General features: G+C 37.9%; 1 protein-coding gene across 2 annotated transcripts in view; it reads right to left on the bottom strand.

Moving 5' to 3' along the window:
* Positions 1-3,663: 3,663 nt before the first annotated feature.
* UPRT (uracil phosphoribosyltransferase homolog) overlaps positions 3,664-21,438 on the bottom strand; it is a 30,670-nt gene continuing 12,895 nt past the window's right edge. The window contains exons 2-7 of one of the 2 annotated variants that reach the window (XM_049644683.1): positions 14,963-15,005; positions 11,759-11,828; positions 10,592-10,654; positions 8,495-8,656; positions 7,702-7,800; positions 3,664-5,279 (exon numbers count right to left, since the gene is read on the bottom strand). In XM_049644683.1, the coding sequence (XP_049500640.1) occupies positions 5,173-5,279; positions 7,702-7,800; positions 8,495-8,656; positions 10,592-10,654; positions 11,759-11,828; positions 14,963-15,005 (544 nt within the window). In that variant the 3' untranslated portion in view covers positions 3,664-5,172. The remainder of the gene's footprint in view (positions 5,280-7,701; positions 7,801-8,494; positions 8,657-10,591; positions 10,655-11,758; positions 11,829-14,962; positions 15,006-21,438) is intronic. The other variant, XM_049644684.1, reaches the window with a different exon arrangement.

Below are 21,438 nucleotides of genomic sequence, written 5' to 3'. Positions count from 1 at the left end.
ATACCTGGGATGCAGGGCTGGTTCAATATTTGCAAAACAATTAACGTGATTCATCACATTAATAAAAGAAAGGACAAGAACCATATGATCCTCTCAATAGATGCAGAGAAAGAATTTGACAAAATACAGCCTCCTTTCTTGATAAAAACCCTCAAGAAAGTAGGGATAGAAGGAGCATATCTCGAGATACAAAAGCCATATATGAATGACCCAATGCTAATATCATCCTTAATGGGAAAAACTGAGAGCTTTCCCCCTAAGGTGAGGAAACAAACAGGGATGTCCACTCTCGCCACTGTTATTCAACATAATATTGGAAGTCTTAGCCTCTGCAATCAGACAACACAAAAAAAATAAAAGGCATCCAAATCAGCCAGGAGGAAGTCAAACTTTCACTCTTCACAGATGACATGATACTCTATATGGAAAACCCAAAAAATTCCACCAAAAAACTGCTAGAATTGATTCATGAATTCAGCAAAGTTGCAGGATATAAAATCAACGCACAGAAATCGGTTCCATTCCTATACACCAACAATGAAGCAACAGAAAGAGAAATCAAGGAATTGATCCCATTTACAGTTGCACAAAAAAACGTAAAATACCTAGGAATAAATCTAACCAAAGAGTTGTCTATACACTGACAACTATAGAAAGCTTATGAAAGAAATTGAAGAAGACACAAAAAATGGAAAAAAGATTTCATGTTCCTGGATAGGAAGAACAAATATTGTGAAAATGTCAATACTACCCAAAGCAATCTACACATTCAATGTAATCCCTATCAAAGTAACACCAGCATTCTTCACAGAGCTAGAACAAACAGTCCTAAAATTTGTATGGAACCAGAAAAGATCCCGAATAGCCAAAGCAATCTTGAAAAAGCAAACCAAAGCAGGAGGCACCACAATCCCAGACTTCAAGCTATACTACAAAGCTGTAATCATCCAGAGAGTATGGTACTGGCACAAGAACAGACACTCAGATCAATGGAACAGAATAGAGAACCCAGAAATGGACCCACAAACATATGGCCAACTAATCTTTGACAAAGCAGGAAAGACTAGCCAATGGAATAAAGACAGTCTCTTCAGCAAGTGGTGCTGCGAAGACTGGACAGCAACACGCAGAAGAATGAACCTGGACCACTTTCTTACACCACACACAAAAATAAATTCAAAATGGATGAAAGACCTCCATGTAAGACAGGAAGCCATCAAAATCCTCGAGGGTACAGCAGGCAAAAACCTCTTTGATCTTCCACCACAGCAATTTCTTACTCAACACATCTTTGGAGGCAAGGGAAACAAAAGCAAACATGAACTATTGGGACATCATTAAATAAAAACCTTCTTCACAGCAAAGGAAACAATCAAGAAAACTAAAAGGCAACCTAGAGAATTGGAGAAGATATTTGCAAATGACATATCAGATAAAGGGTTAGTATCCAAAATCTATCAAGAACTTATCAAACTCAACACCCAAAAAACAAACAATCTAGTGAAGAAATGGGCAAAAGACATGAATAGACACTTCTCCAAGGAAGACATTCAGATGGCCAACTGACACATGAAAAAATGCTCAACTTCACCCATCATCAGGGAAAAACAAATCAAAACCACAAAGAGATACCACCTTACACCTATCAGAATGGTTAACATTAACAACTCAGGCAACAACAGATGTTTGCGAGGATGCGGAAAAAGACTATCTCTTTTGCATTGTTGGTGGGAATGCAAGCTGGTGCAGCCACTCTGGAGAACAGTATGGAGGTTCCTCAAAAAACTAAAAATAGAACTATCCTACGACCCAGCAATTGCACTACTAGGCATTTATCCAAGGGATACAGGTGTGCTGTTTTGAAAGGACACATGCACTCCAATGTGTATAGCAGCACTGTCAACAATAGCCAAAGTATGGAAAAAGCCCAAATGTCCATCAATGGATGAATGGCTCAAGATGTGGTATATATACACACAATGAAGTATTACTCGGCAATCAAAAAGAATGACATCTTTCCATTTGCATCTACGTGGATGGAACTGCAGAATATTATGCTAAGTGAAATTAGTCACTCAGAGAAAGACAAATATCATATGACTTCACTCACATGAGGACTTTAAGAGACAAAACAGATTAATATAAGGGGAGGGAAACAAAAATAATACAAAAACAGAGAAGGGGACAAAACAGAAGAGACTCATAAATATATGGAGACCAAAGTGAGGGTTACTGGAGGGGTTGTGGGAGGGGGGATGGGCTAAATGGCTAAGGGGCACTAAGGAATCTACTCCTGAAATCATTGTTGCACTATTTGCTAACTAGTTTGGATGTAAATTTTTAAAAAATAGGGGCGCCTGGGTTGTTCAGTCGGTTAAGCGTCCGACTTCGGCTCAGGTCACGATCTTGCGGTCCGTGAGTTCGAGCCCCGCGTTGGGCTCTGTGCTGACTGCTCAGAGCCTGGAGCCCGTTTCAGATTCTGTGTCTCCCTCTCTCTCTGACCCTCCCCCGTTCATGCTCTGTCTCTCTCTGTCTCAAAAATAAATAAATGTTAAAAAAAAAATTTAAAAAAAATAAATAAATGTTAAAAAATTTTTTTAAAAATAATAAAATAAAATAAATAAATAAATAAAAATAAACTCAAAATGGATGAAAGACCTAAATGTGAGACAGGAAACCACCAAAATCCTACAGAGCACAGGCAGCAACCTCTTTGACCCCAGCCACAGCAGCTTCTTACTATATATGTCTCTGGAAGCAAGGGAAATAAAGGCAAAAATGAAGTATTGGGACCTCATTAAGATAAAAAATCTTCTGCACAGTAAATAAAACTAAAAGGCAACTGACAAAATGGGAGAAGACATTTGCAAATGACATATGGGATAAAGGGTTAGTATCCAAAATCTATAAAGAATTTATGAAACTCAACATCTGAAAAACAACAGTTAAGCAATGGGCAGAAGACATGAGTAGACATTTTCCAAAGAAGACATCCAGATAGCTAACAGACACACGAAGAGATGCTCAACATCACTCATCACCAGGGAAATACAAATCAAAACCACAATGAGATACTACCTCACACCTGTCAGAATGGCTAAAATTAACAACTCAGGAAACAACAGATGTTGGTGAAGATGTGGAGAAAGGGGAACCCTTTAGTACTGTTGGTAGGAATGCAAACTGGTGCAGCCACTCTGGAAAACAGTATGGGGTTTCCTCAAAAAATTAAAATTAGGACTACCCTATGACCCAGCAACTACACTACTAAGTATTTTCTCAAAGGATACAAAAATACAGGTTCAAAGTGGTACATGCACCCCAATGTTTATAGCAGCATTATCAACAATAGCCAAATTCTGGAAAGAGTCCCAATGTCCATTGATTCATGAATGGATAAACAAATTGTGGTATGTATATATGTATTTATGTATATATATATATATATATATATATATACACACACACACACATACATACAATGGAATATTATTCAGCCATAACAGAATGAAATCTTGCCATTTGCAATGGTATGGATAGAGCTGGAGAGTATTAGCTAAGCAAAGTAAGTCAGAGAAGACAAATGCCATATTATTTCACTTATATGTGGAATTTAAGAAACAAGTGTTCATAGTGGGGGAAAAATATAGGCAAATAAGGAAACAGACTCTTAAGTATAAAGAACAAACTGATGGTTAGTAGAGGGGAGGTGGGGTGGGGGATGTGTTAAATAGGTGATGGGGATTCGGAGGGCACTTCTTGTGATGAGCCATGGGTGTTAGATGTAAGCAATGAATCACTAAATTCTTGAAACTAATTATTACACTCTGTTAACTAACTGGAATTTAAATAAAAACTAAAAAAATAAAAATAAAGGGAAAAATATAGTGAAGTCCTTTTAGCATTCCTAGGCTCTATAGGGAAAATGTAATCCATTGTCCACTAGCTTTTGCTCCTGCCCCCTAATCTTTGCTGACTTTCATCAGCTTTGGTTCCTTTTGCTCTTTTCTGGATATTTTAGAACAGAGGCTCACAACAACTGCCTATGGGGCAATGAGAATATAATTATTCAAGTAACCAGCCAGAACCACTGTTAAAATGTTTATTATCAATGTAAAGTGAAATCAGGATTTTACAAGCAAGTTTCCAAACACAAATATTGTTTTCTATAACAGTTTATCTTCCTTTTCAAGGCCTAAATATGAACACATATATAACTGGAGAATTTTTAAAATATGGTGTTTTTAATTTTAATACATCTTCAGTTGACAGGCATGCAAAATAACTCATTTCCAAATCATATGAAATATACAAATTGAAAACGTAGCATTTTAATGTACTTACTGGCCATAAAACTCAGCAAGAAACTGTTCTTCCCCATACCTCAGAAAAATCACCACCAATTCCTTTCTAGGGCATTGATGACATTAACAGTAATTAGCCCTCCCTTGTCAGCATCCAGATATCCCTGGCTCAATCTATCTATGCAAATTAATGCTATATTTCCAGTTGCTGGAAATGCTCCATCATCTCTTCACTGCATTACGCTTGGCAAGGCACCTACCAACAATGCACATGATGGGAACTGAGCCATGGAGAACATTAATGGCTTGACTGAAGAGCTAACTACATATTCTTGGTCTGCTAATTGAGTGAGGATATTAACGAAATGTAAAATTCCAGGAGGCATTCTTTTTTCACCCTGCCCAAGTTACCAGCATGTATAGTACTTGGAAGTAAAGAGGAGAAGGTGACAACAGTCATAAACATGAAATCTCCCTAGAACTAAAAGCAAACTAAACAAAATGTAAAGTAGAGTGGGCCAAAGAACAGAATCCCATTGGGTTTTATTTGTGGCTTCAAACAACATCCAAACTGAGAGGTTCAAAAATTAAGAAACAGTGTCAATGCACTGAGGGATCATCAATTTGCATTAGAATATTATTAAAATATTTTCTAAGAGTTGTGTGTGCTGCATTGTTGAATTTGGTGCCAACAGTCAAGAAACAACCAAATACATTAAAGTACAGTAAATAACTTTTACTATACCCACTTCCAAAAATTATAAAGCATAATTTTCTTTGCCATTCTTCAAGTGAATTCGTAAAACAGGTAGAAACTCAAAACATTAACTGTAATATTACACAAGATAATTAATTTGTCTTTGGTAACTCAGTCTGTCCCAAAATATTTCTGTCCAAAATGTGTAGGTGCAACAGGATGAACTTCAGTAGTTAAAATTGTGATCTCTGGAAACTCCTGAATGATTGATTTGGCACCTTCAAAACATAATAGGAAAACTGCTGTTATGGCAGGACTTTTTGGTAACATTAGCTGGAATTCAGGAATTTTATAGCCACTAAGTATAATAAAGACAGAAGGGGCGCCTGGGTGGCTCAGTCAGTCAAGCGTCTGACTTTGGCTCAGCTCATGATCCTGTGGCTTGTGAGTTCAAGCCCCCCGTCAGGCTCTGTGCTGACAGCTCAGAGCCCAGAGCCTGCTTCAGATTCTGTATCTCCATCTCTCTCAGTCCCTCCCTCACTCACCCCTATCGGTTTGTCTCTCTCTCAAAAAAAATAAACATTAAAAAAATGAGATAAGACAGAAAGCAATGACCTCCTAGTCAGACTTTGCTAATCTCTTAGTTTATATGTCTGATACCTGGAAAGCTTTGACAATCATCACACTATGCCCTCACCCAGTAACTAATGAATTCTTAGAATCAAATTGTTTTATATCCGAGATATTACAAATACATTCAGTTATAGCAACTTTCTCCCTGAAGTCTTTGTTTTGTTTTCATTTTAAATTATTTTCTTTTAAAAAAATGTTTATTTTTGAGAGAGAGAGGAGAAAGCAGAGAGAGAGAGAGAGAGAGAGAGAGAGAGAATCCCAACCAGTCTCTGCAATGTCACGTGGAGCCTGACATGGGGCTCAAACCCACGAACCGTGAGATCATGACCTGAGCCAAAACCAAGTGTAGGATTCATAACCAACTGAGCCATCCAGGTTCCCCTGTTTTGTTTCATTTTAAAGGCAGCTAGAATAGAAAGAATATATACTCCTTTCCAGAAACAACATCATATATAAGATGATGGATGGTTTCTCAATTGGAACACTGAAACAAGTGTGAAAACTTATTTGGTATGTCAGAGCGAGCTAGCTTTTAGAAGTTAGGACTCTAGCTTTGGGGGTTGCATGGAAAGAGTCTAGCTAGGACCCTAGCCAAACTAAAAAGCCATAATGATGCTGTCACTAAATAAGATTTTTTCATCTACAATGTCAAAGAATAGTATACTATTCTAATGTATACTCTTAGAACTAATACAGTTACTTTTCTACTTCCAAAGGCAGAAAGCCCAATAATTATTTGGTTATCTCAACATTTACAGTGCCATCTCTGCTATATATAAATGGATGACCAAGCAAATTGCCCTTTGTCACCATCAACATTTGAACTACCAGTAAGTTTTTATTATGAAACAGCAAAATAATCAATGGCCTACTGAAAGCAGCCCTCCCAACAAGATATGCTGTAGCCTCTTCAGGGTTGGCTAAGACTTGGAACCTTTGGCCATGAGGAAGCACTCTAACTAGAAGCCACATATTTCTCTTTCCTTTCAATTATGAAACAAATACAAATTCATTGTCAAACATCTGAAAAATACCAAAAACAAAACTTAAAAAATAAAATGAAGCACTTAGAATCCCACCATCCTAAGATAACCACTATTAATATAGTGTGTATTTTGAAATTAAATTTGAAATAGTACTGTGCATCTGTCTAGCCTCTCATGCTAAGGAAACACTTATTAGGGTCGATGTTAAATCCAAGTCTGATTGTGGTAGTGATAATGGTCGTAATTTGTCTTAATTGTCTCTAAACTTGGTGATAACATTTTACATTATTCTAATGCAGTTACTTTTTAACATTTACCATGTAGATGTTTTGATGTTATTAAATATTTTTCAAAAACATGATTTAGTTATATAATATTACATCCTTTGAATATATATTTACTTAACCACTTCTTTATTGTAAGGCATTTATATACTATCGAATTTTTCCTTACAGTAGACATAACTCTGCAATGAATATCCTGAAAGCTAAGTTTCTACATGCATGTATGATTATTTTCTTAGGACACTTTCACAATTGTCCTAGATTGTATGTTTAAAAAAACTAAGGCCTTACATTAGGTTTATTTTCCTGAGGAAATGGAGAACAAACACACAGTTCTACCATTATGCCCTTTGAGCAGAAATAGAACTTAAAAAAAACTTCTGATCTTTGCTTCACGTTGCAAAGTTTACTGCAGCAAGACCACAGGATCTAACCAGATCTTCAAGTTGATTGTGGTGTGGGAGCAGTTCTCAGGCTCGGCTGAGAAGTCAGGAGAAACAGGGACATTTCAGCTATTCACATGCTCTACCCAAACAATGTTACCACAAAAACAATCGCAATCCCCTTCAAAGGGATTAGTTCATCACCTTCCATATCAATTTGAACATTAGAATGGTGTAAAATATCCTATCACCCAGCTTAAAACTTATTAACACAAGTTATAAACTACCAAAATTAGATTTAGATTTAATGTGGAAGCAAATGAACTTTTTCTCCTGACGAGACTCTGGGCAGATACACACTTACCCAACCCTTGACCATCTGAAGGCCCAGTTACCGCCTCATGCTGAACTCACCATGAGGAGTGGAGAACAGGCTGAGTAGGATAATAACACTGGGTTGAACTCCATGTTCTATAAGAACCTTTACAGCTTCAATTACAGTATTTCCAGTGCCTGAAATCAAATGACAACCAAATGCATTAGCAACTTTAACATTTATCTCAAAACGTCTTTGAAGTTTCTTTGAAGTTAAAGGCAGTTTAGAAATCTAACATAAGACACTAGGCAAAGCGTCATTTGCAGGTATCTTTTCTTTACCAATGACATTATTTTCAATAATGGACATGACATACACACTTTTCAATTTTCAAATGCACAACAAACCCTAAATTCATTCAGTATTAGAGATATCAAATTTGACACCCACCCTCCACCACCAACCCTAGGAGATAATGTCGTGTGTGATCTGAGTAAGCTTAGGAAACAATACAATAGGAGAAAAAATATTACTTCCAGAGAGGATAAATCCTTGAGAAAATCACTGTTATGCTCACTGAGCTAGAGAAGGGACATATTTCAATAGACCTTCTGTGTTCTATATATTCTGCCTCATTAGGTCCTTTGCTTCAGTGTGAGTATTCCTTTTAAAACAAAAGCTCTTTGGAGCTAAAAAAATTTAGATAACATATATTCTCTTATTACACAATAAAAATTCCCCAGTGAAACTGCCCAGGGCAACTCCAAATACAACAGAAAAACATATTTAGAAAGGGTTTTGCCTTTATATAAGGATACCTAAAGGGCAGTCACTAAGTGGAATTGCTTTAAACCCTAAGCAAAGTATACAAATTAAACTCCAGCCACTCACTGAGAATTGGATACATCAGAAGAACTTTTCTCCGGTAAATGTCTGGAGGGAATTTGGCATAATATACTTTGGCTCTTTGTGTTTCCTCATCACTCTGAATCAGGATCTTTCCAATTCGTATAGATCGACAGCAGTCTCGTAAACCTTGTTCCATTGCCTCACCTTGAAAAAAGGAAAATTTTCAAAAGAAAAAAAGGGTAGGGGGAGATAAAAATAAGGTCCAAAAATAGGCCAAAGCAGAGCATGTGACTATAATTAATACAAAAAGGACATTGCCAAAATGGGAGCAATTCTTCTTAAGAGCTTTCATTTCAAATGTGCTCATATTTTATACTTAGTGTAGGTCAATTAAGCCAGATTAAGGGCTGGCCAATGAAAGTAGGATAAGCTTATCTTTATTGCTGGCTTTCAAGTTTGAGAGATGTCACACCCTTCCATGAAATTCAACAAATAAAGTGCTTTGTTAGGCTGCTCCTTGAGCTTTTCCAGTATCAGGACCATTTTACTCTTATTATTTTAAGGAAGACTTTTAAACCACCTAAACCTGGTATTTTCATCTGAAAAGATATATAAAAGATTTATGGAAGAAATGAGGGCTACAGACCAAGGAGGAGATATCTCCTCCTTGGATGGAGGAGATATCTCCTCCTTGGATGGAGGAGATGGAGATATCTCCATCAGGAGATATCACTATGCCCCAGCAATGACTTCAATGGCAGAAGTTTGCTGGCAAACAGTGAAAAACTATACTGTTCCCTTCTTCCCCTTCCCCAAGAACCATAACCAATGCTACTACTACCCACTTGGTTTCTGAACACTGAGTCATTTTGAGTCTGAATTCCATTAGAAAGTATTTGCCAAAAGTCAATTATTCTCGTACCATCTTCAAGATTAGAGGCCATACCAGAATTCTACCTGTACTGTTATTTACTTAATATTTTTCTTTAACTATTTTCATTTACATTTATTTTAAGGGGAAACTTTCTATCACTACTGTAAACATAAAAACAGTTTCTAATATATAGGAAAATCAACCAACAGCTAATAAGGTTAAAAAATAACCCTGTCTATGCATTACCCCAAGGTCATCTGCTATGTACTAGGGGTGTGAAGATGCCACTGATGTTAGGGCAGGAACTGGACTAAAATAGAAGAAAAAAATGCCATTAAAGCCCATCTCCATTGTCTTCACCAGTTTTAAAAGGTTAAATACCATTGTTCTGTAAATCCGATCATTGCTTAAAAGCTACCTTATATAAAAAAGGGAGCTAAAAGCTTCTATTTTACTTGAGATATTCAATTGTTTACAAACAGAACTTCACAGCCAGAGAAAAGGCAATGCTTGTATGTAGAAAAAATTCATTTGTCTAGTGCAAGTGAGGCTTCTACGGAACAATGGGACCTTGTGCAAAAATTAGTTAATTTATTTGTTAAGTTGCTGAATAAAAATAATACTCCCCATGTAACAGGTAGACGCTCTAATTACAGACGTAGTTTTGTTGCACAAAGTCTGGTTTAGAAGAGTAATCAGTTGGACTCAAATACAAATACACCATTTATAAGACCAGAATTTGGAAATACATAGAGTTAATAACATTTAAGTGCTTTTGCCATATAGTCACATACACATCAAATATAAAACTAAAAATATTGAATAAGTCATTCAGTCCAGTTCCTGATAGGGTAGGACTGTTCCCTATAAAAACAAACAAACAAAAACAGAACAAACATTTCTCCAGTCAGGTATTCGAAGCTCTGCAAGCCTGAATTTGTGCCATATTCTGTCAGTCTTCAAACTGCCCTGTTCTCCCCAGGACAGCATCATCTCATCATCCTATCCTCCCATCCTACCCTGAATCTCTCTGAAAGCTGGCCTGCCCATGGGGGCAGGCCACTGGAGTAGATGCCCTGCAGTTAAAGTCAAATTCAGTAACACAGAGGCCATCATCCAAGGCACCATGAGGACAGAAAACACAAGTGGTGAGATTTAAGTTAAGGCAGGCTGCAATTATGACAGACAAGCTCACCTCTCTCCTGGAAAAAAAAAACTGTTTCTATGCATGCAAAGAGACAAAAATCACACATATGCAAACCTACCGCTTCTCATTATGCTGACCCCACAATTTCCCTTCTCAAATTTCACTCCTTCATACTTGTACCCTGTTCGGGAACAAAACCAAAGAATTTATCTTTCATCACTGGAGCAATCCACTTATTTTATAAAGTGCCTGTAGTTTAAAGCAGTTGGGTACAGAGCAATCCTTGTCTAGACATTCTGTATAACCTCTTAGACTCCTTGTGAAAGTAATGAGAAGAGTCCTGATTTTTCAGTTATTTCTTAATTCTTCCTAAGAAACCTGTGGGGATAATTGGGAGAGGTAGACTTTACTGAGGAGGAACAAGATTTATGATAGCATGATATTCACATACACATTCCTCAAATTGAATTCAGAGTGGAATCATTGCACTCTGAGTGCTATAAACCCCATCAATTCAAACTGAGACCACACTGTGAGCCACAGCAGAGAGGCTACTCATTCCATCCTTTTTCCTGAACTTCAATTCTGCCTTAAAAAGTAGAAGACAAAGGCTGAAGTCATTATCTAGACATGTTCAACCCTTAGTGTCATACTGATTTTGTATCAATTATGATGCAACAATCTCAGCCCCCAATTTTCATAAAGTCAACCTCTGAATAGAACAGCTTTCATTATTTACTAAAGAAAAAAATCAGAATTTCAAATTCCTGAAATAGGGATGTTCAGCTGTGTTCTATTAGAGTAAAACAAAGTACCCTCTCCAGTTCTCAACATTTTTCGTTTTCTTTGTCTTTTTTACTTCTCATTCTTTCACCTGGAGTTTCAGTGCCAAACCAGCCCACCCATTTATTAACACCAGCAGCTTCCCTACAGATGTGAAGATAAGCTGCTAGTTTATCCCAATGGGCTGTTATCAAAGGCAACACTTGCATGCTAAAGCATATTTATTAACCTTTAACTTGAATTGACAATCAAGCCATTAACAAAAAGTCATCCACATAAATTTCTTTACTAAATGTATCTGAGTTTATTAAGTTGTTTAAAAGAACAACTTAGGCTCCACCTCAGTCTAGGCTTCACCTAGACTCCTCATTTTACATACTCCTCATTTACTGATTTAGTCATACTCCTCATTTACTGATTTACTCAGACTGCTTATTTTTCCATTTTCCCATTATTCTCAGAATTTTTATGAGGAGAATATGAGAGGAACAGCCCTGGTTACCTGTTGGGGTGGTCACCATGCATTCTTTATATGGCAGTTGATTCAACCCCTCTTCCACAACAAGTCTGATCTAAGAGTCAAAAGAAGAATAAGTTGAAAAACTGCTAGGAATCTAGTGTTGGCTGTTAGCTTAAGGAGCTGAACACTAGGCAAAAAGTCAGTAATGCAATAGGCAAGGGTAGAGCTCATGGAGGTAGGAAGGGGGCCCCTATCAAGTTTTAGATGCAGAAAGAGATCCCCATGCTCGGCTGCTTGCTGCTAGGTACCCAACCTTGGTTAGGCACATGATCGCCACCAAAAGGCTCAAGTATGCCTTCTGATTCTCATTCAGTTAGTCCAGCCTGTATTATGAGAGATGCAAAACTACAGCAAGTGACAAGAGTCATGGCAGGCACCCTTGGAAGTAATATACTTCTGGTTACTCTGAAAATAGTGCCCACTGGGAATTCCTCTGCCTTGTTCAGTACTTTGAAATTAAGTTGGTTTCTTTTTATCAAAGGCTCACCATAATGCAAATAAAGCCTGCAACTTCTTAGGAGGAAATAAATGAATGGATGGGGGCTGAACCAATTTCCTGAGTTTGAAGTAGGATCCAGTAATCTCTAGACCCAGTGTGGGGCTCAAACTCATGACCCTGAGGTCAAGACTCACATTCTCAGCTTTCAAAAAAAAAAAGTCTCCTAATGATCTTAATGTGCAGTATAGAGGAAAGAATCCATCAGAACTACTAGGAACAGCCTCCAAAACCCAGATATGATATTCCTCTGAGCACCCAGAGCTTCCAGAGCCTACTACAATAAAGGTGGTACTCAGTTTTCGATGCATTTTCTCTCGTCAATATTACATTATTAAGAATTAGGAACAACAGGGAGAAACACCAGGCTCCATGTTCTGTTATCACAACACCCTGCTGCCATTAAAATGATCAATGCTAAATGGGCCAGCACTTTGTCAGCCTATAGCACCAGAGGGTCCAGGAACCTCATGAATACTGTGTATGTATGCACATTCATCTCTAGCCACCCCTTCTGTGGAGGTTAATGTTTCTTAAGAGCAAGGGAAGAAAATATTCCTTTTCTTTGGAGAGCCTAGATCTCCCAGTAACACTCCTCTAAAAAGTCTTACCTCCTGCCCATCTCCTGAAACCCTGGGACAGAAACTGGATGTGTCCAAGCCTTATAGGAGAACATAAAACCAGAAGAAGGGTAACTACATATAAAGAACTCAAGATTCAAGTGCCCGGGAAGCCAATCCTGACAAATCCACGATGCAATTAATGTCAACTGTAATGGTATCCTTGTGCTAGAATAGACAAATGTACTAGAAATCCTCAATACCAGAAACCTAAATAGCTCCAGTCTCTACCACAATGACAGAAGGCCCTCCACACACAACCCCCAATATTGTCAGAACCTTCAAAGCCAAATGCAGAGAACAGAGAGGTTCCAATTACCATCCCCTCATGTGAATTATGTCATGGATCCTTATTTTTTATTTAAGATATAAGGCCTGCCCTTTCAGGCAAGCATTTTATAATAACCATGAACTTAATTCCTACCTTCTATAGAAAAAGGGCAAAGAAAGCAAAAGAAAGAGGAACCACTTTCTATTAATGAACACCAACATTTCTGTTTTCTCCACAGCAGCCAATGGCACATGTTCCTTCCTCCTTGAAACTGCTCCTTTGGTTTGATTAAAGCATAAAGACAGGGGCACCTGGGTGGTTCAGTCAGCTAAGCGTCCAACTTTGGCTCAGGTCATGATCTCACGGCTCGTGGGTTCGAGCCCCATGTCAGGTTCTGTGCTGACAGCTCAGAGCCTGAAGCCTGCTTCAGATTCTGTGTTTTCCCTCTCTCTCTCTGCCCCTCTCCTGCTCGTGCTCTGCCCCTCTCTCTCTCAAAAATAAACATTTAATTTTTTTTTAATTTAAAAAAGCATAAAGACAGAATGACCTAATTATCACTACAGGAGTGTCAATTAATTAAGAACCAACAATACTTAAAGCCAAAAGCCTACTCGGGGCGCCTGGGTGGCGCAGTCGGTTAAGCGTCTGACTTCAGCCAGGTCACGATCTCGCGGTCCGTGAGTTCGAGCCCCGCGTCAGGCTCTGGGCTGATGGCTCAGAGCCTGGAGCCTGTTTCCAATTCTGTGTCTCCCTCTCTCTGCCCCTCCCCCGTTCATGCTCTGTCTCTCTCTGTCCCAAAAATAAAATAAACGTTGAAAAAAAAAAAAAAAGCCAAAAGCCTACATTATTTTGGAATTAAGATTTTCCCAGGGAAAATCTAAATGAAAAGTTTCGTGCCTTTCTTCCCTCCTCACATTCCCTTTAATAATCTGTCTTTTGTACTCTGATTATACCTGTGAGGTTAATAAACCACTTTTCTTTCTTTCCCAAACTAAATACTGACAACAGTATTTAGAATGTAAACTCCATTAGATCGGGGACAATGTCTGTATTCTTTACTGCTGTATCTTCTCCCCCTGCAACACAGCCTAGCCCAGTGCCTGACTTGAGTTCAGTATGTATTTCATGAGTATGAATACTAATAACCACAGCAGAAAATGTGTGCTTATTCCAAGCACTAAGCACACTTAGATGTAAATACAAGAAGGAAATGCAATGCTTCATCTGAAGACAACCCAACTTGGCCTGAGATCCTTTCAGAGCACACTAGCTAAACTGAATTGGGCGTGGCCAATCCTTAACAGGAAGTCTCTGAGGAAAGCATACACAGTCCAACTCAGTATTTCACATGTAAAGATAGTACAGAAAGGACAAAATAAATAACTCCCCATGTAAACTACAAGAGAGGTATTAGTTTTTCTGTATTAAATGAATACCACAAAAGTAACTACTAGGTCTCCCTACATCTTTGGTTTTCTTTTCATGTACTTCACTTCACTGTTCTAAGATGAGACATTTAGGGGTTACTAAAGATCAGGTTACCAAGATCCCCTTTGAGAGGTAGAAGTACCTCAGAATTACAGAGAACAAGTTCATGGGCAATACTCTGAGGTGAAATGGATTGAGGTACAGCTTTAATGAAAGAGTAGAGACAAAATACTTCAGAAGTTTACCAGGATGATGTTTACTTGGCACAAACTCTCTCACCCCTCAGAATGCTGTAGAACAAAAAAGCCCTTGGCCTTACTATGATTATATCACTAGGAACAATGAAACAAAAATGGAGAGCCTCTACCTACCAAACGATCTGCAGAAAACATGAAGTCCCCTCTAGTGGCTGTCCTAGAAAGAAAGTAGTAAAAGTTTTAGTCCAGAATAGAGCTTTAAAGTAAAATATTACTTAACACATATAGTAACACTGATATTAAAACCTATTACATACTAAAAGCCTAAAAGCTTACATGTACAAACTATTTCTGAGGCAAGATATTTTTCACTTGCATACAGGAACCTAAATGGAATGATTCAATAAATACTGTTGAAAATGCTTACTTGATATCAACATTAGAGACAGGAATTGAAAAGATCATGCATTCTCCCACTGAGCTGCCCAAGTATATATTATTCAACCAGGAGATGAATGAAGCTCCCCCTGCAAGATGGCAGCAAGCCCACAGCTCAAGTTAAGAGAAAAACTTCACAGTATGAAAACCAGATTCTTCCCATTCTCCCCCTCCATTCACCTTGAACTAAAACCCAGGTAATGGGGGGCCTAAGTAGATCAGTTGGTTTAGAGGCCAACTTCGGCTCAGGTCATGATCTCACGGTTCGTGGGTTCGAGCCCCACATCAGGCTCTGTGCTGACAGCTCAGAGCCCAGAGCCTGCCTCAGATTCCGTGTCCTCCTTCTCTCTCTACCCCTCCCCCTTTCCCACTCGCACTCTGTCTCTATCAAAAAATGAATAAACATTAAAAAATTTTTAAACCCAGGTAACCAAGATAAGTAACCCATCTACTTTTTCTCTAATTCCATTTTGGAATGCTAATTGATACAAACAAATCTTCTAATGTTACCATTGTTTTCAAGAATGCATAACCTAATTTCTAAGACCTCTTTCTAAAATTATTGATAATTTGTTCCTTTTACCTGTTTTCTCAATCAAATACTTTATTCCCTAGATCTTTCTGCCATTTTCCTGTACATTCCCTTCTGGTCAACACTTTTATATCCTGAGGTGCCCAATTAACAATAATCTAGGGTTGCACCTGACCACCTGACCAACCAAAAGGGGAATATTAAAAGGCTGACATTTTTTTTCTGTATGTAAAATTCTAGTATTGGTCTGCCCCATATAAGTTAAATGATCTGACTCAACAGACTGATTTACACTTTATGTACTTAAAAATCCCCATCTGCCTATCCACAGCATACCTAAAATATTCCCCCAACACAGCATCAAAATGGCATATGCAAGCATATATTATCTTGGTATACCATTAACCACTACCTCTTTTTTTCCCAAGCTGCATTTACTTTCTCTGACAGGAAAAAGAAATGAAACATCCCTGACACAAATGACATTTGGTTTCTTAGAGTAACCACAGTTCTATCATATTACAGTTCTATCATATTATATTATCATATAATAATTCTCTAAAATATGAACCAAAACTGAGCAATGGCAAGAATACAGGTCTGTATCCTTTACATATAAATATTCCCTAAACTCAGAAAACTATCCACACACACCTACACACACACACACACACACACACACAGAGCCCATTTAAAACAGGCTGTATTTAAAGAACAAACTGATAGTTGCCAGAGGGGAGGGGGATAGGGATATGGGCAAAATGTGTGAAGACAAGTGGGAGATACAAGCTTTCTGTTATGGAATGAATGAGTCCTGCAAATAGAAGGCACAGCATAAGAAATATAGTCCATGATACTGTAATGGCACTGTATGGTGACAGATGGTAGCTACACTTGTGGTGAACATGGCATAACATATAAACTTGTGGAATCACCATGTTGTACACCTGAAATTAATGTAACATTGTGTGTCAACAATACTCAAATTTAAAAAATAAATTAAATAAATAAATAAAACAGACTATTTCATGTACTGTGGTTTTCAAATAAAACCACACTATTACGGTAGCATCTTTGATTTCTGGAATCAATCTTCACAATATGCTCGTCAAGGAAGTAAAAGTTAGTGAACTACAAAAAAATAACTGAAGACTACTTTCTGTTTACTAGACATATACAAACATACAATCTAGGCAGCCAGAACACAGTTTTTCAATAGGGAAGAAAAATCTGGTTTGCCTTAAAAGAAGTATTAAGTAATATATCTTGGGTACACATCTGAAATATTTGTTTTTAATTTCTGAACAGTTACACAGAAATTTATTACATAGAAAAGTTATATTTGGTTAAGTGATCAGAGTCACCCAAATCCATTACAGTAAAACCTTGGTTTGCAAGCATAATTCATTCCAGAAACATTCTGTAATCCAAAGCAGTTGTATATCAAACTGAATTTCAAGAACCATTGGCTCAGTTGTGATCATGTGACACTTGGCATCACATACTACTTGTGTTGCAAGACATCACTTGTTTATCAAGTTAAAATTTATGAGAAATGTTTGCTCATCTTGTGGAACACTCACAGAACAAGTTACTCACCATCCAAGGTTTTACGTATTTTACTCTAAAATCAGACATTTTAACATCTTTCATACTCTCCCCCCAAATATCAGCTTCAACTGATAAATTTTCTGTAATAATCTCCTTCTCTACATTCCAAAAAGTACACGCTAGGAGAACTGTCATCTCTTGATAGCTATTTGACTCCCAATTAAAGCATTCACTGCCGTAAGTCATCTCACTACAAACAGTAATTACTAACATATTTCCTGCTGTTTTAGACCCATACTGTTCAAGACCCATACTGTGTACTTTAAATCAATTTAGAAATTAAACTTTGGCTAGAATACAGTAAGTTGATTGCATTTTTTAAAAACCACAGTAGTCTTCAATATTCACATCTAAGTCCCTAACACTGTTAACATTAGAGTTTCATAAAACAGATATATACTTGTTGTACAGCAAGTTAGACATAATCTGAGCCCTTACTTTATGTCCAATGCTGCACTAAAGTGTTTGTTAATAAAGGAGTTTTAATGTAAACCCAGGTCTTCTTCACTCTATACACTTTGTTTCAAATTATAATTCTATTCACTTGTATCAAAATCATTTTTTTAATTTTTTAAGTTTATTTACTTATTTTGAGAGAGACAGAGACAGTATGAGTGGAAGAGGGGCAGAGTGAGAGGGAGACAGAGAATCCCAAGCAGGCTCCACGCTGCCAGCACAGAGCCCAATGCCAGGCTTGAATTCCCAAAACCACAAGATCATGACCTGAGCAAAACCAAGAGTCGGACACTTAACTGACTGACCCACCCAGACACCCCTCAAAATCATTCTTTAAAAAAAGTCTCTCTTACTAGAAACAAATTTTTTTTTTAAACGTTTTTTATTTATTTTTGGGACAGAGAGAGACAGAGCATGAACGGGGGAGGGGCAGAGAGAGAGGGAGACACAGAATCGGAAACAGGCTCCAGGCTCCGAGCCATCAGCCCAGAGCCTGACGCGGGGCTCGAACTCACGGACCGCGAGATCGTGACCTGGCTGAAGTCGGACGCTTAACCGACTGCGCCACCCAGGCGCCCCTAGAAACAAATTTTTGAAAGACATTTTAATCGCCTTCTTTTTTAATGTTTATTTTTGAAAGAGAGAGGAAGTGAGCAGGGGAGGGGCAAAGAGAGAGGGAGATAGAGGATCTGAAGCAGGCTCTGTGCTGACAGCAGAGAGCCCAATGTGGAGTTCGAACTCAAAAACTATGAGATAATGACCTAAGTCAAAGTCAGATGTTTAACCAACTGAGCCACCCAAGCTCTATCTTCTATCTAATCATGTTCCATCTAACAACAGTCCCAAATAAAATCTAATGCAAAATTATCACACAGCAATAAACACTGACACACATTCCTGGAATATTCTAAAATAGAGCCAAATGATCAAATATCAAATATTTAAATAGTGATATCCAGATACTCTTAATTCAGAATATGGAAATCTTTTTTTTTAATATGAAATTTATTGTCAAATTGGTTTCCATACAACACCCAGTGCTCATCCCAACAGGTACCCTCCTCAATGCCCATCACCCACCCTCCCCTCCCTCCCACCCCCCATCAACCCTCAGTTTGTTCTCAGTTTTTAAGTGTCTCTTATGTTTTGACTCCCTCCCTCTCTAACCTCTTTTTTTTTCCCTTCCCCTCCCCCATGGTCTTCTGTTACGTTTCTCAGGATCCACATAACAGTGAAAACATATGGTATCTGTCTTTCTCTGTATGACTTATTTCACTTAGCATCACACTTTCCAGTTCTATCCACATTGCTACAAAAGGCCATATTTCATTCTTTCTCATTGCCATGTAGTATTCCATTGTGTATATAAACCACAAGTTCTTTATCCATTCATCAGTTGATGGATATTTAGGCTCTTTCCATAATTTGGCTATTGTTGAAAGTGCTGCTATAAACATTGGGGTACAAGTGCCCCTATGCATCAGCACTCCTGTATCCCTTGGGTAAATTCCTAGCAGTGCTATTGCTGGGTCATAGGGTAGATCTAGTTTTAATTTTTTGAGGAACTTCCACACTGTTTTCCAGAGAGGCTGCACCAGTGCAGAAGCTTTTTATCTTCATGAGAACCCAATAGTTCATTTTTGCTCTTAATTCCCTTGCCTTAAGGGATGTGTCAAGTAAGAAATTGCTGCGGCTGAGGTCAGAGAGGTTTTTTCCTGCTTTCTCCTCTAGGGTTTTGATGGATTCCTGTCTCACATTCAGGTTCTTTATCCATTTTGAGTTTGTTTTCATGAACGGTATAAGAAAGTGGTCTAGTTTCATTCTTCTGCATGTTGCTGTCCAGTTCTCCCAGCACCATTTGTTAAAGAGACTGTCTTTTTTCCATTGGATATTCTTTCCTGCTTTGTCAAAGATTAGTTGGCCATACTTTTTTCCATTGGATATTCTTTCCTGCTTTGTTAAAGATTAGTTGGCCATACTTTTGTGGGTCTAGTTCTGGGGTTTATATTCTATTCCATTGGTCTATGTGTCAGTTTTTGTGCCAATACCATGCTGTCTTGATGATTACAGCTTTGTAGTAGAGGCTAAAGTCTGGGATTATGATGCCTCCTGCTTTGGTCTTCTTCTTCAAAATTACTTTGGCTATTCAGGGTCTTTTGTGGTTCCATACAAATTTTAGGATTGCTTCAGAACATGGAAATCTAATTAGTGTCAAGCTGAGCATTTTTTAAATTTTACAAACCCATACAGGATTAACAATGCAGACCTAATCAGATCTGAAAATACATTTTTTGACACCCCCCCAACACGTGTCACACATACATCTGTATCAACGACATAAAAGCCAAAGGCAGCCATTTAAAAAAATTACCTTCGCAATGAAACAACAAAAGAATGAGAATCATACAGGAAGTCAAATCTTCATTTTATATTTTTAAATGTTTGTTTATTTTTGCGAGGGTGGGGGAGAGAATATGAATGGGAGAGGGGCAAAGAGAGAGAGAGGGAGAATCCCAAGCAGGTGCCATGCTCTGTGCGGAGCCCAATGCAGGGCTTCATCTCATGACCACAAGATCACAACCTGAGCCAAAATCAAGAGTCAGGTCATTTAATCAACTGAGCCACCCAGGTGCCCGTCAAATCCTCATTTTAATGTGTACTTGGTAAACCTGACTCTTCCCTACTTAAGAACTTGGAAAGCACTTTAAAATTTACACAGAGGATTCAGCAATTATGTATATTTAAAAACATGTATGTCTCATAGCAAACACAAACCAAGATAAAACTTGAATCTCACTGAACTTTATTTACTTATCATCCACAAGACAGAACTATAAGAGAGTAAAGTTTTTATAATATTGAAAAATTAAGACTTCAAGTAGAGATTGATGAGGAAAACAAAGGCAAGAGAAATGTAGATCAAATCTCCTTATAGCTTGCAGCCCTGATAGACACCTGGAACATGCAGAGTGTGACCTTCCTTAAGCAACTCATGGCTGCTTTACTTCCTTAATGTTTTTGTTTTATTAAAGACTAAAACTAACCTTATATTAACAATAACTAGCCCCTCAAGTCCTGAAAGCCTTGCTTCCAAATTTCCTAGAAACTTACTTTATTTACCTCTATTTCCTTCCCTCCACAATCTTAAAAATATATAATCAGTCACTCCTCACAACCCAGTGCAGCTCTTTCTGCCCACGAGTCCTTCCCCCGTGCTTTACTAAAATAACCTTTTTGTACCAAAGATGTCTCAAGAATACTTTCTTAGCCATTTGCTCAAGAACCCCAAGAGATCATCTCCCCTATTCCTTCTAGGACTTACTACTACTACTACTATTACTACAGGGATCCTCTAGTATGTTGGAAGATGTCCTCCCCTGGGACAATTACAACTTCAATTTCTACAGCAGAAATTGCCATTTGATGATTCTCTGCCACTTCTCTATACTCAGAATAAACTTGACAGCCTCCACATTTTTTTAACAAAAACCATTTTAACAACCACACATACACTCACACACACTAAGTGTACAAATATTTACTTATAAAGCTTTTCTAAAAAGGTCTGAAAGTTACAGCAGGTACCTAATATTATACATATATTACTCCCTTC

This window comes from Panthera uncia, chromosome X (genome assembly GCF_023721935.1).
Source record: "Panthera uncia isolate 11264 chromosome X, Puncia_PCG_1.0, whole genome shotgun sequence".
Classification (NCBI taxonomy): Eukaryota; Metazoa; Chordata; class Mammalia; order Carnivora; family Felidae; genus Panthera; species Panthera uncia.
This window is presented reverse-complemented; position numbering and strand designations above follow the sequence as displayed.